Source organism: Nicotiana sylvestris, chromosome 4 (assembly GCF_000393655.2).
Source record: "Nicotiana sylvestris chromosome 4, ASM39365v2, whole genome shotgun sequence".
Lineage (NCBI taxonomy): Eukaryota > Viridiplantae > Streptophyta > Magnoliopsida > Solanales > Solanaceae > Nicotiana > Nicotiana sylvestris.
The window spans coordinates 7,440,418-7,463,462 of record NC_091060.1 but is presented as its reverse complement, the minus strand read 5'-3'; the positions used below and the strand labels follow the sequence as shown (position 1 = coordinate 7,463,462).

The 23,045-nt window shown below is 31.4% G+C and overlaps 2 protein-coding genes across 2 annotated transcripts; both read right to left on the bottom strand.

Annotated features, from left to right (window-relative positions):
* Positions 1–1,731: 1,731 nt before the first annotated feature.
* LOC104236785 (uncharacterized) lies at positions 1,732–9,904 on the bottom strand. The gene is made up of 17 exons (XM_009790793.2): positions 9,858–9,904; positions 9,269–9,384; positions 8,856–8,907; positions 7,835–7,956; positions 7,236–7,289; positions 7,005–7,121; positions 6,752–6,871; positions 5,880–6,015; positions 5,607–5,777; positions 4,905–5,057; positions 4,438–4,544; positions 4,210–4,300; positions 3,729–3,870; positions 3,467–3,623; positions 3,183–3,299; positions 2,947–3,073; positions 1,732–2,109 (listed from the first exon to the last, which is right to left on the bottom strand). Exons 2-17 carry the CDS (start codon positions 9,376–9,378, stop codon positions 1,873–1,875), a joined length of 2,013 nt encoding a protein of 670 aa, XP_009789095.1. The 5' UTR covers positions 9,379–9,384; positions 9,858–9,904; the 3' UTR covers positions 1,732–1,872.
* Positions 9,905–12,313: 2,409 nt separating this feature from the next.
* Positions 12,314–22,491, bottom strand: LOC104236784 (uncharacterized). Its single transcript, XM_009790792.2, has 17 exons — positions 22,384–22,491; positions 21,462–21,590; positions 19,415–19,493; positions 19,186–19,307; positions 18,857–18,910; positions 18,621–18,737; positions 17,576–17,695; positions 16,759–16,894; positions 16,105–16,275; positions 15,350–15,508; positions 15,159–15,265; positions 14,971–15,061; positions 14,703–14,844; positions 13,915–14,074; positions 13,692–13,820; positions 12,894–13,020; positions 12,314–12,617 (listed from the first exon to the last, which is right to left on the bottom strand). Exons 2-17 carry the CDS (start codon positions 21,557–21,559, stop codon positions 12,372–12,374), a joined length of 2,058 nt encoding a protein of 685 aa, XP_009789094.1. The 5' UTR covers positions 21,560–21,590; positions 22,384–22,491; the 3' UTR covers positions 12,314–12,371.
* Between the last annotated feature and the right edge of the window lie 554 nt (positions 22,492–23,045).

The following is a 23,045-nucleotide window of genomic DNA, read 5'->3' as shown; positions in this document are numbered from 1 at the left end:
TTATCAACAACAAATAACTTATGGCAACGATATATATTGTTGCGCTAGGTTACGTTTTGGCAACAACATTCTTTATTGTTGCATATACTTTTCCCATCGGTGTTTACTGCAACAGAGTGCAACGAGCCAACGACTATTTTGTCGTTGCCAAAAATACTTTTGGCAACAACATTGAATATATGGCAACAAAAATTATTGTTGCAAAATGCCTTCTTTCTTGTAGTGCAGCAAAAACCATGTATATACATATTATATATATCTATACATATATATGGGATCCCTTAAATATTTTAAGTGTGCACCCAGAAACAAAGAGGCGGATGGGAGAAGTGGTTGCTTTGGGACCTTAAATTCCCAACTTTGCTGGGGACGTATGTACTTCAAAACCCCTTTGGCCCTTTAGCTTTTTTTTTCCTCCTTTTTATTTTTATTCTTTGAGTACAATATAATTTATATTTAATAGCAAATTGCTTTATTTTTTACTTTTATCTCTTTTTTTTAATTCAATTATAATTTAGTACTAATATATAATAGTTAACTTAATTAATATTTTAGTTCTTTGATTACAATATAATTTATATTTAATAACAAATTATTATTTTTTTTTACTTTTATCTTTTTATTTTATTTTATTTATAGTTTAGTACTTATACACAATAGTCAACTTAACTAATTTTATTCCTTCTCTTTCCATAACACTCATTTTGCGAAGAAATCTCTTTTTCTCTTATATATATATATATATATATATATATATATATATATATATGTGTGTGTGTGTGTGTGTGTGTGTGTGTGTGTGTGTGTGTGTGTGTGTGTGTGTTGGTGTTTTTTTTCTTCTTTAGAATTTTATCGTTGGTGATTAGCATACAGTGGTGCCCCCGTCGCGCTCAAATCCTGGGTCCGCCTCTGTCAGTACACGGAGGCAACGAACAATATATTTAATTTATGCTAAACCCTATGGAAAACTACAAAAAGTACACTTTGGTCCAGTTAAACCGATCTCTACTGTGAAACAAGGGTGCCATAGCAGACCCAAAGCTCTCTTTGCCCAATGATTTTGTCTATGTACAGAGAAGGAAAGTTTTGTGTGAGAAATTCTTTTCAGAGTTCCAGTGGTTAAGGACCAAAACATGTCCCTATGGCATAAGTATGAGGTAGACACGATACAAACATTTTTGTTGAATTTATGTTTTCTGGATATTTTAATCCATATTTTATTTAATAATGATAATTTAATTTCTAGGCTCATTGTCAACAATCTTGACCTCTGTAATTATTCCTTTTGATCCAATAAATTCTCAATAGTGAAAATGAGCCAATATAGGGAAGAGAGAGTTCATCTTTTTAGGATCCGCGATTAAACTTTATGGAATTTAGTCGATATACGCATTATTTATTGGCTCAACTATAAGGTTTTCAGCATTAAATTTATAATTATTTTCATAATTATGATTTCATATCTACTAATATATATTTAATTTTATTAAATTTTTATACCTGAATTTATACATTCGCCTCTTCAAAGGATGGCCATGTATAGTCGATACTCGCATTATTAGTGAATGACTCTCACAAATTTAGTTTATTGTATTTCAACCTTAGATTCTTTTAAGAAATATAATAAATTTTCCACCCATAAAACAAATGAAATAACAAAGAATTGTACAGTAATTAAATAAACTTTAATCAATATATCCCCTTTTAGGGAAAATAAATCTGCTTATCCGTCCTCCCGTTCAAGCCACAAAAGAATACAAAATTTAAAATAAATAAAAAATCGCGCTAGAAAAAATAAAAAATTAAATTACAAAAAAAAAGTGAAAAAATTGTATTGTACTCCTAAATTTTCTGAATATATATAATCTAATTTTACTGTGGAGGGCCTTCAAGTCGAATATAATCATACATGACTCCATTAAAAGGACTACCACCTTTAACTTGCTTTAAATATATGATATTTTGTCCATTTTGTAATTCATATTCTGGAATTTGAAAACTGAAAAGACTGTATAATCCATGAATTCCATGTCTTGCTATTGCATTACTCCTCCCAATTCCTGGGGTTTCAAAATTTGGCCTTGGTCTATCAGGGTTGTTTATTCTTCCCTATAATAATTCAAAGATGAAAAACAATTATAATTTTATCCAAAATACTTTAAATTAAGGAGAAACAAAGAGAAAAGTAATGCACTAAACTATATTTTTTAACAGGGATTAACTTAAAAACCACGGATAATGTAAATGAAATTTACCATACCATAGTTGGTGCAGTTTAGCTTGCTATAGAAGTTTTACTTGCATTATTTCAGGTTATTACTTTCATTTTACGGATAGTTAGCTTTAATTACTCTTTATATGATCTAATAGTGTTAGATAATTGTGCATTATCATACAAAAGTTAAATTTACATTTTAAGTAGGCGTTTGTACAAAAAATTATAATTTTTGAAAAAAAGTAGTACTTGGAGTTAAGTTGAAAAATGATTGGAATTTGAAATTATGTTTGGACATGCATTTCACTTGAAAAAATATTGCAGTTTTGTGAGTGGAGAAAAAAAAATTTCTGAAAATTTTTAAAAAGTGGTTTTTTGAAAAACTCATTTTCGAAGTTTTTTCAAAAACTTGCAAACTTTCATGGATAAATACATTTTTGAAAGAAAGAAAAATGGAAAAAAGATAAAAAAAAATTTATGGACAAACGGGCCCTAAGTGTACTAATTCCATTGGTTTGAAAAAAGTGATCTTTATACAAATAGCCAACCGGATTCACTGTTTACTTTTTTTAACTGGTAAAAATAAATTTTACATCGATTATATACATATTATATATAGGTCATACATTTATTATATATCAATTATTTTTAGTTTAAACAATTGAGTGAACGACTATTTAGGTTAATTCTTAAATAAAAATGTTAATGAGAGAGGGAGTTTGGCTACATACCTGCAAATGGGAGTACGTGGCAGAAGCCAATGCCACATGGAGTGTGTAAGTTCCACTTGGATCCACAGTTGGAAGTTCAAATGATATTTGCCATGTTGTTGGTATATATTTCTTGTTTTCAGTTCTCCTGCAATGGAAAAATTCCACAAAAAAGATTTAAAAAATGCCAATAATTATATGGCTATTACTATAAAAATATTAATGTTGTAAACAATATACTATTACTAATTAATTACCTGGTTACATGAGCGTAGAACCAATCCTTTGTGTAATCACTAACACCAACTTTGTATATTAAATCTTCGTCAGGATATAAATCTGTATAACGATCCCATAAACCATATTGTCTAAACCTGCAAATAATAAAAGATAACCAAATCGATTTATAATTGATAGAATAAAAGTTTTCTTATATATACTTATAAGTTATAACACTATCAGTACATAGAACTTAAACTCGTAATTTTTTTTATGAATAACGAGAAGCAAAATTAGTTATATATATTTAATAGAAGCTTACTTTTGTGTACTGTTGCTGAGGACGCGGTTAGTGAAGCCAGGCAATGGATCAGGGACAAAGAATTCAGCAGCAGTTCTATCAGGAATGCCTATTTCCCATAGAGTTGGACCATTTCTTGGAGGGTTATAAATTAAATGACCTAGATTAATTTCACTTCCTGCACACATAATGGTTATTTTTGCAAAAAAAAAAATTAATTATTTTGATTCTTAAGCAAGTAACTTTGTAGTTGGAAAAAGGGGAAAAGGGAGAAAAAAAAAACCTTGGGTAATGGCCAAAGTTTGGTTGTATTTGTAATCTCCAATAACTCCAGGGACCCATGAGTACAAATTATAAGTTCCGGGTATAATTCCAGTAATCTTAAAATATCCGGTCTCATCTGCTTGAGTCCAAAATTGATAACCCTGAGAGCAAATAAGAAAAAGAAAAAGACGTTAAAAAAGAGAATAAATCATTTTAAAAAAAAACTTTAATCATGACATTTATAAAAAGAATTTAAGTTATATATACAGTTAATATAAAAAAAAAGTTACACATAAATATTAGGAGTATTATCACTTTTAGTTCGCGCCAGAAACTATTTACATCTGGTAGATGAAAAGTGTATAAAACTTGTATAATTTTTGTATATAACTTATAAAATGTATATATATACAAAAAAAATATACAGATTTTATACAACATTTTTACAGCGGCTGTATAATGTCATTTTTCCTAAATATTACTTATTTAATAAGGCTTACCTTGGTATCTGTTTGCCATGATCCAGTATCTCCAGGGAGAGCCAATCCAATATATGCAGATTTTGCAAAAATAGGATCATTGCTTATGTACCTAAACAAAGTTACAGAAACGTTCATATTTTTTTCCTAAAACACTTTATTATCACCAAATATACATCTGAGCTTATTAATAAACTAATTAAACTATAAATATGATTCAAAAATTGCGAGATTAAGAAAATTAAGTACCTGTCATCGACCAATAATCGCCCACTAATTGTGCCCCGTTCATTGGCTTTGGGATAGTCTTTTGATTCTGGGAAATCATATGGCCATTTTGCAGTTTCTTCAAACATCTGCAAATTAATGAATAAAATTTCATGCTCTATGTTAGTTTATTGTTATTATTTGTAAGAAAATCATACTAGTAAAATTATCAGGACGGAGCTAGAGTTAAGGTTATCGGTTTGGTTGATCCTAGCAGTTTTAGGCTAAATCCTGTATTTTGGAAAATTCTTAGGGAAACCCGCAGCCGTTACTCTTTGGGTGCGCACCGGGTAACCATACAATAGCTCGCAAACCCTGTATTTATCTTAAATAATCTATTGACTATGTATAAATTATTAATTTAATACTCGTTAATTTAAAAATATTAGAATTCTGAACCCGTAAGCTTCAAATTGTAGCTCTATCTCTGAAAATTATTGCCAATTTACCTGTCTTTTAGCATCCTCCCAAAGTGTGCTATGGTTGTTACCAGAATCTGAGTTGAGATAAAAGAAAACAGGACCAAATACTTTTTTCCATGGCTCTCCTTCTTTGAGACTGACTCCTAATTCTGGACCTGCATAATGTCCACTGAAAAATGTCTGCAAAAATAAAAATAAAAAAATGCATTCATATTGTTATACAAGTTCTTCAAATTAAAGTATTACTTATTGTTTGTACCATCAAATACTCTCACAGTTCAAAAATAATAATGAGGTTTAGAGCAGAGGCGGATTCACGATTTGAAGTTTATAAGTTCCTACAATGACCTCTAGTAAAAATACAATAAATAACTGGGTTCACAATCAAATATTTAGTAGATTTTTTTAAATATATACAAGGCGATAACTTACCAAGGTAATAATCAGTAGTCGATCTGTGACATGATCTGTTGTACTGGGACTGAGACATGGCCCAATCTCTCAATTACAATATAGTTTCTGTAATAAAGGCTCTAGATTCATCGGTTGTGACGTTTACGAAGGATTAACCCTCAAATTTATAGTTCTTGGCTTTTCCTCTATTCGAACTTAAATATCATATGCTTATGTGATTTATATATATATATATATATATATATATATATATAATTAAAGCGAAACATATAAAGAAAAAATTATTTGGCTCCTCAAATAGTAATAATCGCTTACCGCTAAGGATGTTGCACCGGCATGAGAAGTAAGATCTTGCTTCATTGGTCCACCACTACGATATTCATTGGTTGGTGTAATCACCCAAAACCCTACATGAGGACGATTGCAAATCCATCCATGTACCTTGATATCGTTATCATCGGACGAATATTGGTACTTATCATCAACCTAATTAATCATAGAAATATTCAATATTAATTATTAATTGCAATTTTTTTTAATTAAGTTTAACTAATGTAGTTATCATGGAGAAAATCACTTAATTATTACCTCATTCTTGAGTTTAGGGTTGGATGGATGTGTTATTCTAACAGCTTCTCTGAAGCCAAGGACTTTGCCAGATGAACGATCTTGATCTGTTGGCATTACCCTTTGCCTATCGTCTGATACAGCCATATAAAGGAACCTAAATATAGGAAATTAATTCAGAAAAATAACAGTTTAAAATACGAAATGTAATTTTTCTTCACATAGTTAACAAAAATAATGGAAGGGGAGCCTTGGCGTAACTGGTAAAGTTGTTGTCATGTGATCGGGAGGTCACAGGTTCAAGCCGTGCAAACAGCCTCTTGCAGAAATGTTGGGCTAGACTGCATACAATAGACCCTTGTATGGCCGTTCCCGAACCCCGCGCATAGCGGAGCTTAGTGCACCGTGCTGTAAAACTCAAGTTTAAAGAGCAGGCACGGATGACGTAACTGGTAAAGTTGTTGTCATGTGACTAGGAGGTCACGGGTTCAAGCCATGGAATCAACCTCTGGCAGAAATGCTGGGTAAGGCTGCATACAATAGATCCTTATGGTTCGGCTGTTCTCGAACCCCGCGCATAGCGGGAGCTTAGTGCATCGCGCTGTAAAACTCAAGGTTAAAGAGCAGGCACGGAACTACAATTGGCGAATTGGTGGTTATTGGACACCTTCCGATAATAATTTATACTATGTGTATAGGTAAAATAAATCTTAAACACCCTTAACGATATTTCGGATTGCGATTCGGTTATAAAGAATGTTCTTTTTCAAGCAAAATACATATAATATATTATCGCATGGTTCATTAAAATGTTGAAAGCATGATTTGAAGTTAAAGAAATATAAACTATATAAAAATAGTAAATAGGGTTAGGACTAAACAATGAATCTTACAAATTCTGTCTGAGTTTCATTGCAATCCTGGCTTCATCTAGCCTAAGTTCTGGCATTCCTTCTGGACGTTCAAATATTCCATATGAATAGAATCCAGAACTTCCTCGCAGCATCACAAACCTGTAATTTTTCATGCAAAATTAACCTTTAAATTTTAAACTATGATTGAAAAATTAGGAATCAATCGATGCTTAGTTGACATTTATAAACTTACATTATTGATAATATAATATTAATCATGTAAAAAACTCACCTTTTGTCGATGTTTAGAGGAAGATCATGGTCAGCATTGGGATTCCAAGTTTTTGTAAAAGAAACTTCGACTTTATTATTATCTTTTGCTATAACTCGGAAATTTGTTGCAAAAAACCTGAGAATTGTTTGCATATATAATTATATAACGTAACAGATGTATATAATATTATGAAGCTAAACTATATGATGTTAATTGTCATTAAAAAAAAAAAAAAAACAATTAACTTACGTATCAAAAGTGCTAGCCTTGTCTTCTGGAAGTTTCCACATGGTATCCCAGTATCTGCATTTTAAAAAAATAATAATAATCCAAACATGATAACTAGTTGAAGGTGGTAACACTGTTACCATATCTCGCGATAAAGGAAACACGCTACAGAGGCAGATCCAAGATTTGAACTTAGCAATTCATATTTTAAAGTTTAGTAATGAACTTATTGTATTATTAATAAATTGAAGAATTAACCTAGCTAAATAGCCGCATATCTCACTGCTTAAACTAAAAAGATATCTCTACACAAATAGCCGGTGATATTTATTGTTTATTTTTTCTAGCCTTATAATTATACATTGATTATGCATAATTGTTAATATATAATACATAAATTATATATATAATATGTGTGTAACCGTATAAAATTAACATATAATTTATTTATACCGACTAAGAAAAGTAAATAGTAAATTCGGATTCAAAATAATACCGGCGGGCTATTTGTGAAAAGATCCAATATGGGGTCAGAATAAAATTAGTTAAATGTGTGGTATTCTTTCATGTAATGATGAAAAGGTAAGTATGAAAGGAAAAATAAAATATAATTAACTTACCCTCTCCTTGATTCTGGAAATCTTTTCTCCATGAGATTATCAATGCCTTTGTAACTTACCCCAGCAATGTGTCCCGTTGGATTTGATAGGGTAAGTTGAACGATGCCATTATCTATTATCACCTGATAAATACACGAATATAAGTCTTTCAATCACATAGGAGCATTAATAACCGTTCATCCAACTGCTTAAATTAAAAATAATCGGTAAATATATATATATATATATATATATATATATACACGACCGACTTCGGCCGGTCAAAAAATCGGCCGAAAAATCGAAGTCGGTCGGTTTAAAATATTTTATTTTTCAATTCTTTTACGAATCTGACCAACTTTGGTCGGGTTTTTTCGCGTAAAAATCCGGAAAATTATTTTTGCATCCCGCGAAATTTATTTTTTAAGAAACCGACCAACTTTGGGTGATTTTTTATTTAAAATTAATATTCAAAAACTGACCGAAATCGATCGGTTATTTTGTCCAATCATTTTAAAAAACTGGCTGATTTCGGTCGGTAATTTTATTTTTTAATAAAACCGACCGATATCAGTCGATTATTTTCACGCAAAAATGCAATTAAAGAATATAAATGAATAAATGCCAGCCTTAAAACAAAATACACCAATGGCCTAGTTCGATCCAGATGATACAATTTTTAATTACATAACTAAAAATACCGACCGACTTCGGTCGGTTTTTCAGCAATTTTTCTTTTTTAGAATTTAATTGACCGACCGAAATCGGTCAGAAAATACCGATCGAAGTCGTCGGTTGACTTTGTCGATCATACGATTACCGACCGCCACGAATCGAACGATTTTCGATCGATTTTTGTCAATTATCGGCTAACATTGGTCGGTTTTGGCAGTCAATTTTTTTGTTTCTTTAATGATATAATCATGTATAATTTCTGTATATCAACTAGGGAAAATAAAAAGTAAATCTAGTCAGCTAGTTGTGTAAAGATCCCGACTAATTAGTCATTAAGCAAAGTCAAAAAGTAATTATGGGACTTTACATGGTGATGTGAGATGTGCAATTTGACTGGAGGACCGTTCTCTGGAGTATGCCTGTAATTAGGAGATAGAAAGAAAATAAAAGAAAAGAAAACAAAAGGTCAGATATATGAGTCATACATTGAACTCAACATAGTAACAGCGTAAGTTTAATTGATGATAATGTTATAATTAACATCCATTCAACAACGTTGAGAAAGAAATTGGAGAAAGTACAATAACCAGTATTTTGTTTTTAATTTTTTCATTATATATACTACTACTTCTTCTTTTTTTATGCAGATAATAGAAGGGAAAAACTAAAAGAAATTCTCGATATAGCTAAGTGTTTGAGCTTAAAATTTCACACTGGAAAAAGATAGAGAAAAAAAAAAAGGGTTATTAGTTTCTGAGTTTCTTACTACGTATATATTACCTAGCATGCAGCATCCTCGAACTAGTGAAAATCGAGAAAAGCTGGATAATAATTGTAAACCATAATAATGTTTGTCGTTGTAGCCTCTTTCCAACCATCTCTCCTATCATAAAACACTGGAAAAGAACAACCATCAACGTTAAAAATATAATTAAGTGAATAAAAGCGTATTCGGTCTTTAACATGCACACAATTACAATTCAATATGTATCAGAATATGCAGAGATCTTGACAGTTTAGTTTACACATGCATCAAGTATTAACACTACCAGCTTAAGCTTTTAATCTTAGATGAAGTGGTTAAACAATTTGACGAATGAACATAGATGAATATTATCACAAACCATGCAAGAAGTATCAACGACAGTTGGCGGAGTCAGGAATTTGGCGTCAAAATATATATAAAAAACATATGAAGAAAATAAGTGGAGTCAACATACGTATAGTAATATACACAAAAATAAATTTTTAATCTAGCTAAACAACGTAATTTTCCAGTAAAATTGACACCCCTTAGCATAAGGTGGCTCCGCCACTTATCAACGACATAAAAGAAAGAAGAAAAAAAGGAAGAGAGCTTCATATGTACCTCAGAGAAAGCCAAAATTGTTTTGAATTTTGAAGTTCTTGAGGATATTTGGGTATATATATACAAGTTGAATGGAACTTTTGAAATATTTTAGGTTTAAAAGTACATGCGTACGTACCCATATTTTTATTTTATTGTTGTCAAATATATAAGTAGTATTTCATTAAGATTAGAACCTTGACTTCCACTTGTATTAGGTATCTACCGTAGACGGTGGAAGTACGTCTTAGGACAAGAACGCAGACAAATTAGGATTTCTTCCAATATATAGCAGTTGCTACAAAGTTAGTATGAATTTTCTGATGGTATTTGGATTTAGTTTTTGTTTACTTTTTAGAGATTTAGATTTTGGAAATATCTTTGGAGAAAAATCTTAGTCGGACATGTTACGTGTTTATGCTACATTTTCATGAAAATTTTAGTATTGAATAGTACAATGTATTATCGGATATACCTTAATTTATGGAGTAGTAATATTGTCTGTTAAAAGTAAAGAAAAATTATTGAATTACATTTGTACTAGGTTTTGTGAAAACCTATGCTATTCTTTTTCGATTCGTAATTTAACTTGTACATATTGTTAGCGCGATTTTTTTTATAGGATCAGATCACTTAAGATTTAATTACAAGTTTATTATCTTTGAAATATCATCTCAAAAAAAATTAGGTGTACATCCTAAAACCAAATTAGATGGTGTCGGCAATAGGCACTCAGAATGGAACAACTATTTTAAGAGCATGTTGCAAAAAAATACAATATATATATATATATATATATATATATATATATATATATATATATATATATATATATATGCCGATACTCTTTTTTTTCGGATGGGCATTTATTTAGGTTTATTTATCTTTTTCCTTTCAAAGTCCTTTTTGGTGGTTGAGCCAAACTTTGGGAAAATACCAATTATTTTAGGCTAAGCTAAATGGAATTGAGACACCATCCCTATACAAACAGATGTTAGGCAAGGAAAATAAGAAAGGACTAAATACAATAGAAGTACAATTTTAATACTTTAAGTAAATTATAATAGCCAGGGAAGTCAAACAAAAAGTCTATATTTATTAAAATAGGAATAATGTCTTCCTTGGTTTGCCAACCCCAACATTGCTTTGATATATTTCAACAACATCTAACTAAGTCGCAAATTATGGCACAAAAATAGAATGTTAGGTGAAAAAACATTGTTAACCTTTCAAGCAGATTGATGGATTTTCTAGCGACATAGTGGCCTCATCACAGCAGAAATAATTGCAATACTCATAGGTTTGGAACTCGCTTTCACAAAAAATCAAATACCACTAATAGTGGAGACGGACTGTCGGGTATTAATTTTCTTATTAAATAACATATGCGATAACAAAGCTTACATTAATTTTCCACATGATTACAGATTTCTGTTCGACGCAATGGGCCAACCAATTGTTAGGCACATCTACCGCGAAGGGAAACCAAGTGGCACATACACTAGCAAAATATGGGAGTACCTGTTGAAACTCACATACTTATGTTGAACGCGAAGACTCCTTCTCGAGTTAACCACCTTTACTTGCTTTCTTAATTTTCCACAAAAACTTATTAGGGACTACATCATTAAGATCAATCATATGTTGTAATAACACTTCTTAATTTCCTGCTTAATAATAAACTTTCATTGATTAGCAAAAAAAATATTTTTAACCTTTTTTCCAGTTATCGTACCAAATAAGTTATAATTACAATCTTTGAACCATTGAGTCATATGCTTTAGCAAGGACAGATGCTGCAGTAAACATTTCCAGATAAGCTAAATCTGAATTTCTAATTGTATCAACATCCCCCAATTTTTTCCTTTATATTATATCCACCAAAAAAAAGTTATGTAGTTTGACAATCGGTTCTACCCACTCGAGTTTTGTTTTTCTAAAAAAAGATGAGTCTAATCAGAGGCGTATCCAAAATTTCAAAACCATAAGTGCATCATGAGCATCAAAAACCCGAATTTTTTAGAGGGTGTCTAAGAGACGTAATTTTGGTTTAGGAATTTTAAAAATCAAAACGGAGATTAAAAAAAGAGAACGACAAAAAATACGTGTAACCAATATAAAAGGGGGGAAAAACAAAGAGTGAATTTAATTAGAAAAAGCAGCAACGCATGGGGATTTAGCCCTATTTATTAATTAAAATATAATTTCAAAGAAGAAAACGTACAGGATCGAACCCTGATTAAAAGGCACTCCTTTCCAATGTACTAAAGTATTCACTTGAGCTAGGATTAACCATGTTAATTTAAGTATTAGAGCTGAAATTTACTAGTGATATACATGATTTCAAGGGAGGAGGATGGGTTCACGTGAACCCGCTCACGTGAACCCGCCCCTTCCCATGTGCATCCGCCCTTGAGTCTAAGGAATACAAACTCTTTAGGAAGAATCATAGTAATTCCACAATCCTAACAAAGTAATTCCTCTGAAATTCAATGGATAACAACGATTACTTTGAATTAGCTTGCGAATTTTTGTTTAATCATTTGCAGGAGGGCCTTCAAGACGAATATAATCATACATTAGTCCACTCCAGGGGCTTGAACCTCTACTTTGCTTTAGAAATATAACATTTTTTCCAGTAGCAAAAACAGATCCAGGGACATCTATACTATACAACCAATACAAGCCATGAATTCCATGTCTTGCAATCGCGTTATCCTTGCCTATCAACCCTGTTGTGAAGTTAGGAACATGATCTGCATCTTGATCGTTTACTCGAATCTAAACAATTGAAACACAGAGTTAGTCGAAAAAATATATATAACAGGTACTTGAGGAATTTGCAACTATACAAACAAAAGGGCAGTCTGGTGCACTAAGCTCCCGCTATGCGCGGGGTTCGAGGAAAGGCTGGACCACAAGGGTCTATTGTACGCGGTCTTATCCTGCATTTTTGCAAGAGCCTATTTTCATGGCTTGAACTCATAACCTCCTGGTCACATGGCAGCAACTTCACCGGCAACTATATAAAGAATGTGAAAATTTAGCAGTCCATACTTGCAATTCAGCTTCATTTGTTGAAGCCAATGCTAGCTGAAGTGTATAATTTGAGGACTTCTCCACTTCTTGAAGATCAAACGCAATTTGCCATGTTGTTGGTATATATGTTTTATTCCCTTCATCACTGTTTGGCAACAATATTACAATCAAGATTAAAACAATAGAATAGGGAAGACAACAAAACGTGCAAACTATGGCATACAACCTGTTATAACGTGAAAATAGCACGGGTTAGCCCGTTTTCGGACTGGTAATCGAAAAAAAAGTCAGCGTTTGCAAAGTCATTAAAAAATAGCCATTGTTTTACTGAAACGCGGAAAGTTCCAGCATAATATGCGGGATTATGGAACTCCTGCGTATAAACTATATTGGAATTCAAGCACACGAAACTTCCGGCATAATATGCTAGATTATGGAGCTCCTGCATATAAACTTCCGCTTATTGTGTTCGAACTCCAACATATTATACTGGAATATTTCCGAATTTTTAAGGGTATTTTTGTTCAAATTTTATCAAAAAGTAGCTAAATTTCGATTATTTTTTAAACGGTGACTATTTTTTAATTATAATTGTAAATCTAGCTATTTTTTATTTTTTCCCTGCTATAACATATTAAATTATATCGATAGTTTAAGAATTATTTACACTGTCGTCGATGTAAATAAGTTAATTTTATCCTTCTTTAGGTATATATAGGTTAGGCATTTGAAGACATAACTCTATTTCTCATTACCACTGCAATAATATTTGTGAACGATAAACAAGCTAAAGGAAAAAGGATGTTTTGGACATACTTGAAAGTATATCTATTTACATGAGCAAAGAACCAATCTGTTTGATAGTTGCTTGATCCAACAGTGTAGATTAAATCATCATTAGGGTATAGTTCTGTGTAACGATCCCATAATCCATATTGCCTAAACCTGAAAAAACGAACAGAACAAGTTCTGATTGCGTCAAGAAAAAACTTGAGAAAAAAAAAAAATAAGATGCATAATTTAAATGAAGTTGACTCACTTTTCTGAGTAATGTTCGATGTACAACTGGTTTTGGAGTTTTGGTTGTGGATTTGGAATGAAGAATTCTGCTGCAGTTCTATCTGGAATACCTATTTCCCATAATGTTGGTCCATTCCTTGGAGGGTTATACATTAGGGTTTGCAGCCTAGTTCTTGATCCTGTTTTTACGTAGCTATATTCAGTGGCGAAGCCAGGAATTTCATTTAGGGTGTTCAAACTTGAAATAAGTAAAAAAAAACATTCCCGATAAAGGGTGTTTAAGATATGTTATATACCATTAAAAATCTAATATTTTACCTATATATACAGTATAATTTCTATGTACCTTCGCCCCTGGCTATGTTATATATGTACTGAACGTTATTAGTACTATCACGTTAACAAAAATGAGAAAATCAAGGAAATTCTACCCTGTAACTGTAGCTTAACGTTTTATAGCAAGTTACCTGCTTTATGTTTTAGTTAACTGGTTTCACTTACTATCAACAGTTGCATATAGTTATCTTTGAGATGATCGAACAGTATAAAGGTTGAGTATATAAAAATTAAAAGCATCAACTTTATCAAACGTTGACTTGACTTTACGAGCTAACATGCTATTTCATTTTTAACCCCCGCTTCAAGAAGACTAAGAGTCGTATTATCCTATTTATTTCATGTGACTCGAACTCCTAACCTATCTATTGAAAGTAAAAGTACTGTCTCACAAATCGAGCTTAACTTTCATCGGTTAGTATGGTATCGGATTTCAAATGGATGGAGCAACTAAAAGTGTTTTATCCAAACCTGGGGTAATGTTGATGTAGTTCTTGTATTTGTAATCGCCAATAAATCCAGGAACCCAAGCATATAAGCTATAATTGCCTGGGATGATACTTTTAATTAAAAAATATCCCTCATTATCTGTTTGAGTCCAAAATTGATAACCCTGAAGAACAATAAACAAAAATTATGCATTGATGAGAAAAAAAAAAAAATCTAATGCAGCTAAAAAATGAAAAAAAAAAAAAAAAATTGGTGCTAAAAATACTTAAGAAAATAGAAATATATAAACCTTATTTTCAGTTTGCCATGACCCTACATCTCCAGGTGCAGCCAACCCAATGAAAGCAGAATTTGCAGTGATAAGTCTTTTACTTACATAGCTGCAATAAGAAACTTGTAGCTTGTTAATAATCAATAAAAAAAATATCGTTCGATTTCGTATAAACTAGCTAGTAGAGAAATAGTAAGTTAATGTACCTGTCGCTAACGAGTAATCTGCCACTTACAGTACCCCGTTGATCAGCTTGAACAAAATCTTGCGACAGAGGGAAATCGTATGGCCAATTTTCGGTTTCTATTAACATCTGTTTATATTAAAGTCTAGTCAGATTGATAATTAAGAAAAGACCTTGTACTATATTTAAATTGGATTATACATAGATCAATACCTGTTCCTTTGCATCTGTCCATAGTGTGAGAATATCTTCATCATCAGATGAAACAGAGTTTAGGTAGATAAAAACAGGACCAAAAACCTTTTTCCAGGGCTCTCCATTTCGAAATCTTAATGCTAGAATATCTCCACCATAATGTGTGCTGAAAAACATCTGTTACATCAATTGTATGGACATATGAGTTTATATTTGCTTTCAAAATTCAGACTTCTCTATAACAGTCATTCACTATAAAAGCCAAGTATTTTTGGAAATAAGTTTTATGTTATGTTATAATATATATTTTCTATAACATCACTATACTCTAGCATGAGTTTTAGATTTAATAATTATTGAAATTATAATAGTATTTTACATATATATTGAAACCATTTGTCTAAAATACTAGATTCGATTGAATTCACGGCACAAAAGCTACATTCATCACTGATATTGTGGATTCTAGGTGTTTTCCATGTGACATACGATAAAGTTATCTTTATGTAATCTATAGGATACTGGTTCGAGCCTTGGAATCAGCCACTAATACTCACTTGGGATACGTGAACGCGGGATGTTTTGTGCACTAGGTTACCCTTTTATAGGGTAAAAACAAATTTATGTTTTTCTTCTTTTTTTTCAAGAAATGGAGTGATTTTTATTCATGGAATTTTCTAGCATCATTTTAAAATATGGATTTAAAAAATTAAGGATATATAATCTTACAAGAAGAATAAAATACTTATTTAGCTAAAATATGATATACTCACAGATAAAGTTATTGGGCCGGTGTGAGAGGTGAGGTCTTGTTTAACAGGCCCACCTGTTCTGAACTCATTACTAGGTGTAATCATCCAAAATCCATTTCTTGGATTTGGGCTTATCCACCCATGGACCCGATTATCCTTGTCTTCAAGAGAGTATTGATACTTATCATCCACCTAGATTAAAAAAAATAGAATAATTAACCTAAATAATCGTACACCCAATCTCGTAAATTAAAAATAACTAAAAATATATATTATATATTTAATCCATATATAATATAGTCAAACATCTCTATAACAATCATCATCTAACAACACTTTACTATAACAGCCATGTTTTCTTTGCAACTATTTTTAATATTATGTTATAATATATATTTTCTATAATAATACTTTACTATAATAGTAAAAAAATATCAGAATAAACAAGAATATTGTAGAGAAATTTGACTGTATATGTATAACCATATATAATAAGTATAGAATTTATGTATACCGGCTAAAAAAAGTAAATAGTAAATATGCTGGCTATTTGTGTAAATATCTAAAAATATATTAGCAGCAACAAGACCAAATTTGAAAGGAAAAAAAATGGTAGTTAAAAAGTGTGTGATTAATTTAAATTCAGAATATATTGAGAATAATCATGAAATTTACCTCTCCTTTGAGGAAAGAATTAGTTGGGCTTGTAAGAAGTACTGCTTCTGGGTAATCAAGTTCTCGGCCCATTTCTCGATCTTTAGCTGTGGGCATTATCCTCTGCCTTTCATCTGAAATAGCCATATATGGGAACCTGCCCAAAAAGTTAGCCAACTATTTATTTTACAACCATGGCCAAAACTAAGGTAGTGATAGTAAAACTAATTTGAAAAACTTTCCTGTTAAAAAAAAAATAATTTAGTGATTTTGGAGCAATAAAGTAATAGTTAAGTGACCATCCGATTTTTCCCAGGCTCGAACTCGATTAATCCGAATTTGCACACTCATATATATATATATATACAACAATAACAATAACAACATACCCAGTATAATCTCACATAGTGGAGTCTAGGGAGGATAGTGTGTACACGGACCTTACCCCTACTTTATGGAGGTAGAGAGATTGTTTTCAATAGACATTCGGCTCAGGAAAGTATAGGCACCACAATAATAAAAAGAAAACAAGACGGGATAACACCAAAAAATTATGTAAATACAACATAAACAACAAGATAGTAAGATGATCGCATTGCAAAAAATGACAGGTAGTCAAAGAAACCTAATACCAACCAAATGCGAGTGTACGTACTAATACTATCGGTATGAATAATCTAGACTACCTAACCTACTATCCTAATCCTCGACCTCCACACCTTTATATCAAGGATCATGTCCTCGATCAGTTGTAGTTGCATCATGCCATGGCTAATCACCTCACCCCAACTAGAGAGAGAGAGAGAGAGAGAGAGAGTAATTGTTACTTGTTACATACAATTTTGCATTAAGCTTGAAAGCCATTCTTCCTTGGTAGACATCTATGTCTGGCCAACCTTCCAAGCGCTCCAAAATTGCGTAGGAGTAAAAGCCACTAATCCCCCGGAGAATTATAAACCTACAATAATTAAACAAAATATTAGTGAAGGAAAAACCTTAATTTCACTTGATTTTTCTTGATTTTGGCATTTCAAATACAAGAAATTGCTCTAGCTCCGTAAAAAATATGTTATCTACTAAGTATTACTATTATTTTGCTAAATCATTTTTTGGCATATAGTTAGATATAAAATTGCGTAACATATGATACTTAAAAGGTTGACAACAGTCGAGATATTATTCGAATCAAGTGATATGTATTAAAAATAGGGAAGAAATTCAAAAATAGTCAGATTTATAAGTGGTAATTGAAAAATAGTCACTGTCTCAAAAGTAATCGAAATTTAACCACTTTTTATATAAAGATAAATCTGAACGAAAACACTATTCAAAATCCGAAAAATATTTCAGCATAATATACTGGACTTCCAGCATAATATATGGGTCCAACATATATAATATGCTGGAATTTTATACACATGCGCTCCAATCTCCAGTATATTATGGTAGAACTTTCCGTGTGTTAGAGTTCCGGTATAATATGCTGGAAGTTCATACACAAGTGTGTGAATCTCTAATATTATGCTGGAACTTTCCGTGTTGCAGTAAAATAGTGGCAATTTTTCAGTGACTTTGCAAATGCTGATTACTTTTCAATTACCAGTCCGAAAATTAGCTAGCTCGTTCTATTTTCACTAAAAATACTACTAGTAGAGCAAATTGCCTATAGATGCTATGATTTGGTTAATTTAAAGTGACCAAACACAAAAATGTAAATTCACCAAAGTGTTTTTTGTGTGTGTGTATCATACCGAATACACTTTCTGTGATCATCCAATATTTGGCATTTAAAATTTCTGAGTGAGTAAATATGACTTAAAACGATTGATATTAATGGTAATTAATATTTAATTAAGGCAAAGATTAAAAGACTTACACTGCACCTTTTGTCAACATTCATAGAAAGACTTGAGGAATTTAATGACTTCCAAGTCCTTGTGAATGAAAGCTCTACTTGATTTTCATCTTGCAGTATAACCTCAAAGTTTGTCCCTTCTAGTCTACAATTATAAAATTGGAAACACTCATCAGTTTCTCATATTCACTAATTGAGGCTAAATTTTAAAAAATTCCAAAATAGAAATCCAGAAAAGAAAAGAAAAAAAAAAAAGAAACTTACTTGTCATAGATGATCCCTGGTTTTTCTGCTTTGTTCCAAACAATATCCCAATACCTACAAATATTTTGTGTAAATTTTTCAACTTATGTGAATATATTGTGACCTAGAAAAAGTGCAAATATATAGATGGCGGCTACCCCCAAGAGTTGTAGTGGGATGAATAATATCCCTCCTTCAAAGGTCTCGGGTTCCAGCCGTAGGGAAAAAAAATATCGGTAGAGAGTGTTTCCGCTTATATGGGTCTTACGCAACACGGATCCTAATTAGTCGGGATTCAGTGCAGATATCGAAAACCAAAAAGTATAGACTACTTAGAAGACTTAACGTACCCTCTATTATTTAGTTTATTTTCGTTTTCCAATAAATTATCGATGCCATTGTATTGTATAGCAATGACCATTCCCCCAGGAACAGAAAATGTAATGTTGAACAGGCCATTATCCACCAACACCTGCGAAAGGGGAAAAAAATTGTATTAATTAAAAGCATTTAAATTATTTGAGTAAGGTGAAAAAAACAGTAGAATAAGGTGGTAAGAATTATTGTAGAGGTTATTACATGATTATTCAGTTTATGTAATTGTACTGGAGGATATAAGGATTGCAAGTCCGATTGGCTGTTCTTCTGGGTAATTCTCCTGAAAAACAAAACAGAAAACCAAAAAAAAATCATGTGATAACCAAAGGCGGATCTAGAATTTCTTGAAAATTGAATGTACAAAAGTAAAACTAATATATATATATATATATATATATATATATATATATATATATATATATAAACTGGGAATTGATCCCTATATAAAAACCATTCAATTTCTTTGGCGCATAAGTGACAACAGATAATATTAGACCAATTCTAGAAAATACGTACATGAAATACCTAATTTGACGGAGAAATCATGATTTCATGTGCTCCATAATTTGGACTATAAATCCACCCGGGTGGTAAGAATTTTGATAAGTTAATTTTAATTTACTCTAAAAATTTAACCATAAAATAGAGTTGTTACCACAATACTGCAACTTTAGTCCCATCTCTCCTAACTTATTGAGCTTTAGTAACTTTTTTAAAACCACTAAACATTTTACGTTTAGACTCCTAATATCGAACCACTAAACATTTTTGTTTATTTTTCTATATGTTTCTTTTCTTGGAAAAGGGTGTGGGACCCATATATTAATAGGCTAATTATGGTAGAGCATAATCACTTTAAAGCTACAAAGCATTATTCACTAAGCACTTAGGAATAAAATAGCATATAGTAATAATATTATTTGGGAAAGGAAGACATACCTTTCCCTAAGCAGAAGAAAACTAAGTCATGCGCCCATCAATGACGGTACTAAAAGAGGGAAAAAGAAAAAAAAGACAACTTGTGTGCCTTGAACATAGAATGTCCTAAAGTAAGAGTTATGGTTGGAGACCACTAACGATAACAGTTATGGTGAAGTGGTAAGAATCCCGTCATCTTTAATCACGAGTTTCAGATTTGAGTCATAAGCATAAAGTTGTCTTAAATAGAAAGTATTTTACCCTTAAAATAGATTTTTCTTATGCGAATCCAAAATATTTGAACCTTGAGGAGGAAAATAAAGAAAACTAGTTTGGATCACACCATCTTTTGTCCATTTTCTTTTTGGTCTTTAGGGCATGTTCACGAGAACTTATTTTGGTGGGAAGGATTATAAGGTCTAATAAAAATGTTAGCATCGTCAAATAAAGACAGATTTAAGAGGAGTTTTGTGAATTCAATTTAACTCATTACTTTTAGCTAAAAATTATTACTATAAATAAGAAAATTAGAATAAAATTAATTTAAGTTTATTCTAAATGAATCCATAAGTCAAGAAAGTTAAAGGAAAGGAAAGATAAAAAGAAACAAGAACAAGAAAACAGAAAGCCAAAAGCAGAAAAGGAAAAATATGTAAACATTGTCCTTGCCATGACCCTTCAACTACAAGTACAATTGGTACCACTAACACAGACTGGATCCAGGATTTAAACGTTATGAGTTTAACCTTTAACACTCTTAATATTGAACCTATAATATTTTAAAACTTATATGAGTTCACACCTACCATTTGTTACAATTTAAAAAAAAAAGTTACACATAAATTTATGCTTCGCGTAAAAAATTATGGGTCCAAATGAACCCGACAGTGCTACTCTACACCCACCTCGACCGCTAAGGATATCTTGAAACAGTGAAATCTTTCCACCTTAACAAAAAGTCTTGGGTTAAAGCACTAAAAATAAATTAAAAAAATGCATCGAAAATAATTATCTAATTTTTAATGGGATCAATGAGCTTTAGTATACACAATAGTTAAACCAAAAGAAAAAAGAAGATTAATAGGTAGTTAAAAACAGTGCAGTGTTCTCATATGAAAACAGAACAGCACTACCTGAAAACAAATCAACAGACAAAAAAAAGAAGCAAAATCCAAAAATTCCATTTCCTACAATATGTTAAGCAACTAAATAAACATAAGTTGACAGAATAGAGAAAATAACAAGACAACCATAGTATTATATATTTTAATGATAATGGAAATAAAGATTTGAACTAAAACCAAAAGAAGGATAAATAACTGAATTATACCTTGTTGCTGCACATTCAATTAGCAAGAATAGCTGAAGCAAAATACCCAACAATCCAACAACAGAACTCCATTCTCTATTTCTCCCAACTTTCTTCATTTTTCCAACTTTTTTGCAGTTTTCACTCTCCCTGCAAAGACACCTTAGTATGCCATATTTATACCTTACTTTGAAGTATAATCTTTTAAATGTTTCGTAGAGTTTAATATTCATTGTATGGTTGGTTTTTTTAAAAAAATATTTACGTAATCAGATTACTTATTAAGTAATTACAGATAAATCTCTTGATAAATACTCCATCAGTTCCATTTTAAGTGATTTTTTAGCCTTTTTGTGATCCATTATATTTGTGTTTTTTTCAATATCAAGAAAAAAATAACTTCTTTCTTTTTAAAGTTGACCTTGGAGTAAAGAGCCTAGGAGCAGTTTATTATATTTTCAATGAACAAATTAAGGTTAATATGGTCAATTTCATTGTTAATGATACTAAAAGGTGAATTTCTTAATGTGTGAAAAGAGCCAAAAAACTACTTAAAGTGGACCGGATGGAGTATTAATTACAGTCAGACCTCTCTATAACAACATCTCTATATAACAACACTTCTTTTATAAAAGCCAAGCATTTCCGGAACCAATTTTCATATTATGTTATAATATATGTTCTATATAACAACACTCACTATAATATCCAAAAATATTCGAAACAAACAAAGTTGTTATAGAGAGGTTTGACTTTATTAATTTATAAAAATGGTAACTAACTTGCTATTGCAAGTTAAAATTTACTAATAACGCGAAAATCATTAACATTGTCAGCATATAACTTAAATCCATATATATTCTTAAAGAGTGAAAGACATACAGAAGAATGTAACGTCAAGACAAAGCAAGAAGCAGAACATAAAAGAAGAAAATATGCAAACCTCTGCAAAGACAAGAAGCAAATGTTGTATGGTTTTTTTAAGGTATGAATGAATTCATTGGAGGAAAAAGCGTTACAATAAGGTTATTTATAAGAAGTAAAGTTTCAATTCATTTTTTTCTTTCAAATATATAGTACTAGACATATGCTTTCAACAATGCCCTCTCTCTTGTATTTATAGAGCTAAGCATTTGTTAGGGGTTTGAACTTTGAATAAGAATCATTAATTATAATTCTCTGAGTTAAGAGGTATGTACAAAATTCTTCGCATCTTTATGAATTTCTGTTATTAACCTAAATAAAAAAGGGCGGCCCAGTGTACTAAGCTTCTGTTATGCGCGAGGTTCGGAGAAGGGCAAGACCACAAGCGTTTATTGTACGCAGCCTTACCTTGCATTTCTGCAAGAGACTGTTTTAATAACATAATCAGGGGCGAACCTAGAGCACTGAATATGGGTTCCTGGGAACCGTGGCGAAACCACAAATTTCCTCAAGGGTGTTCAAACTTGAAATAAGTAAAAAAAAATTCTGTCAAAGGGTGTTCAATATATGTTATTTATTTACCTAAGCAAAGTGTGGCTTCGCCCATGCCGGGAACCTAGTAACTCTTGCGTAGACCCTGTATTTATATTAAAAATTCACTAAATATTCGTAAATATCTAA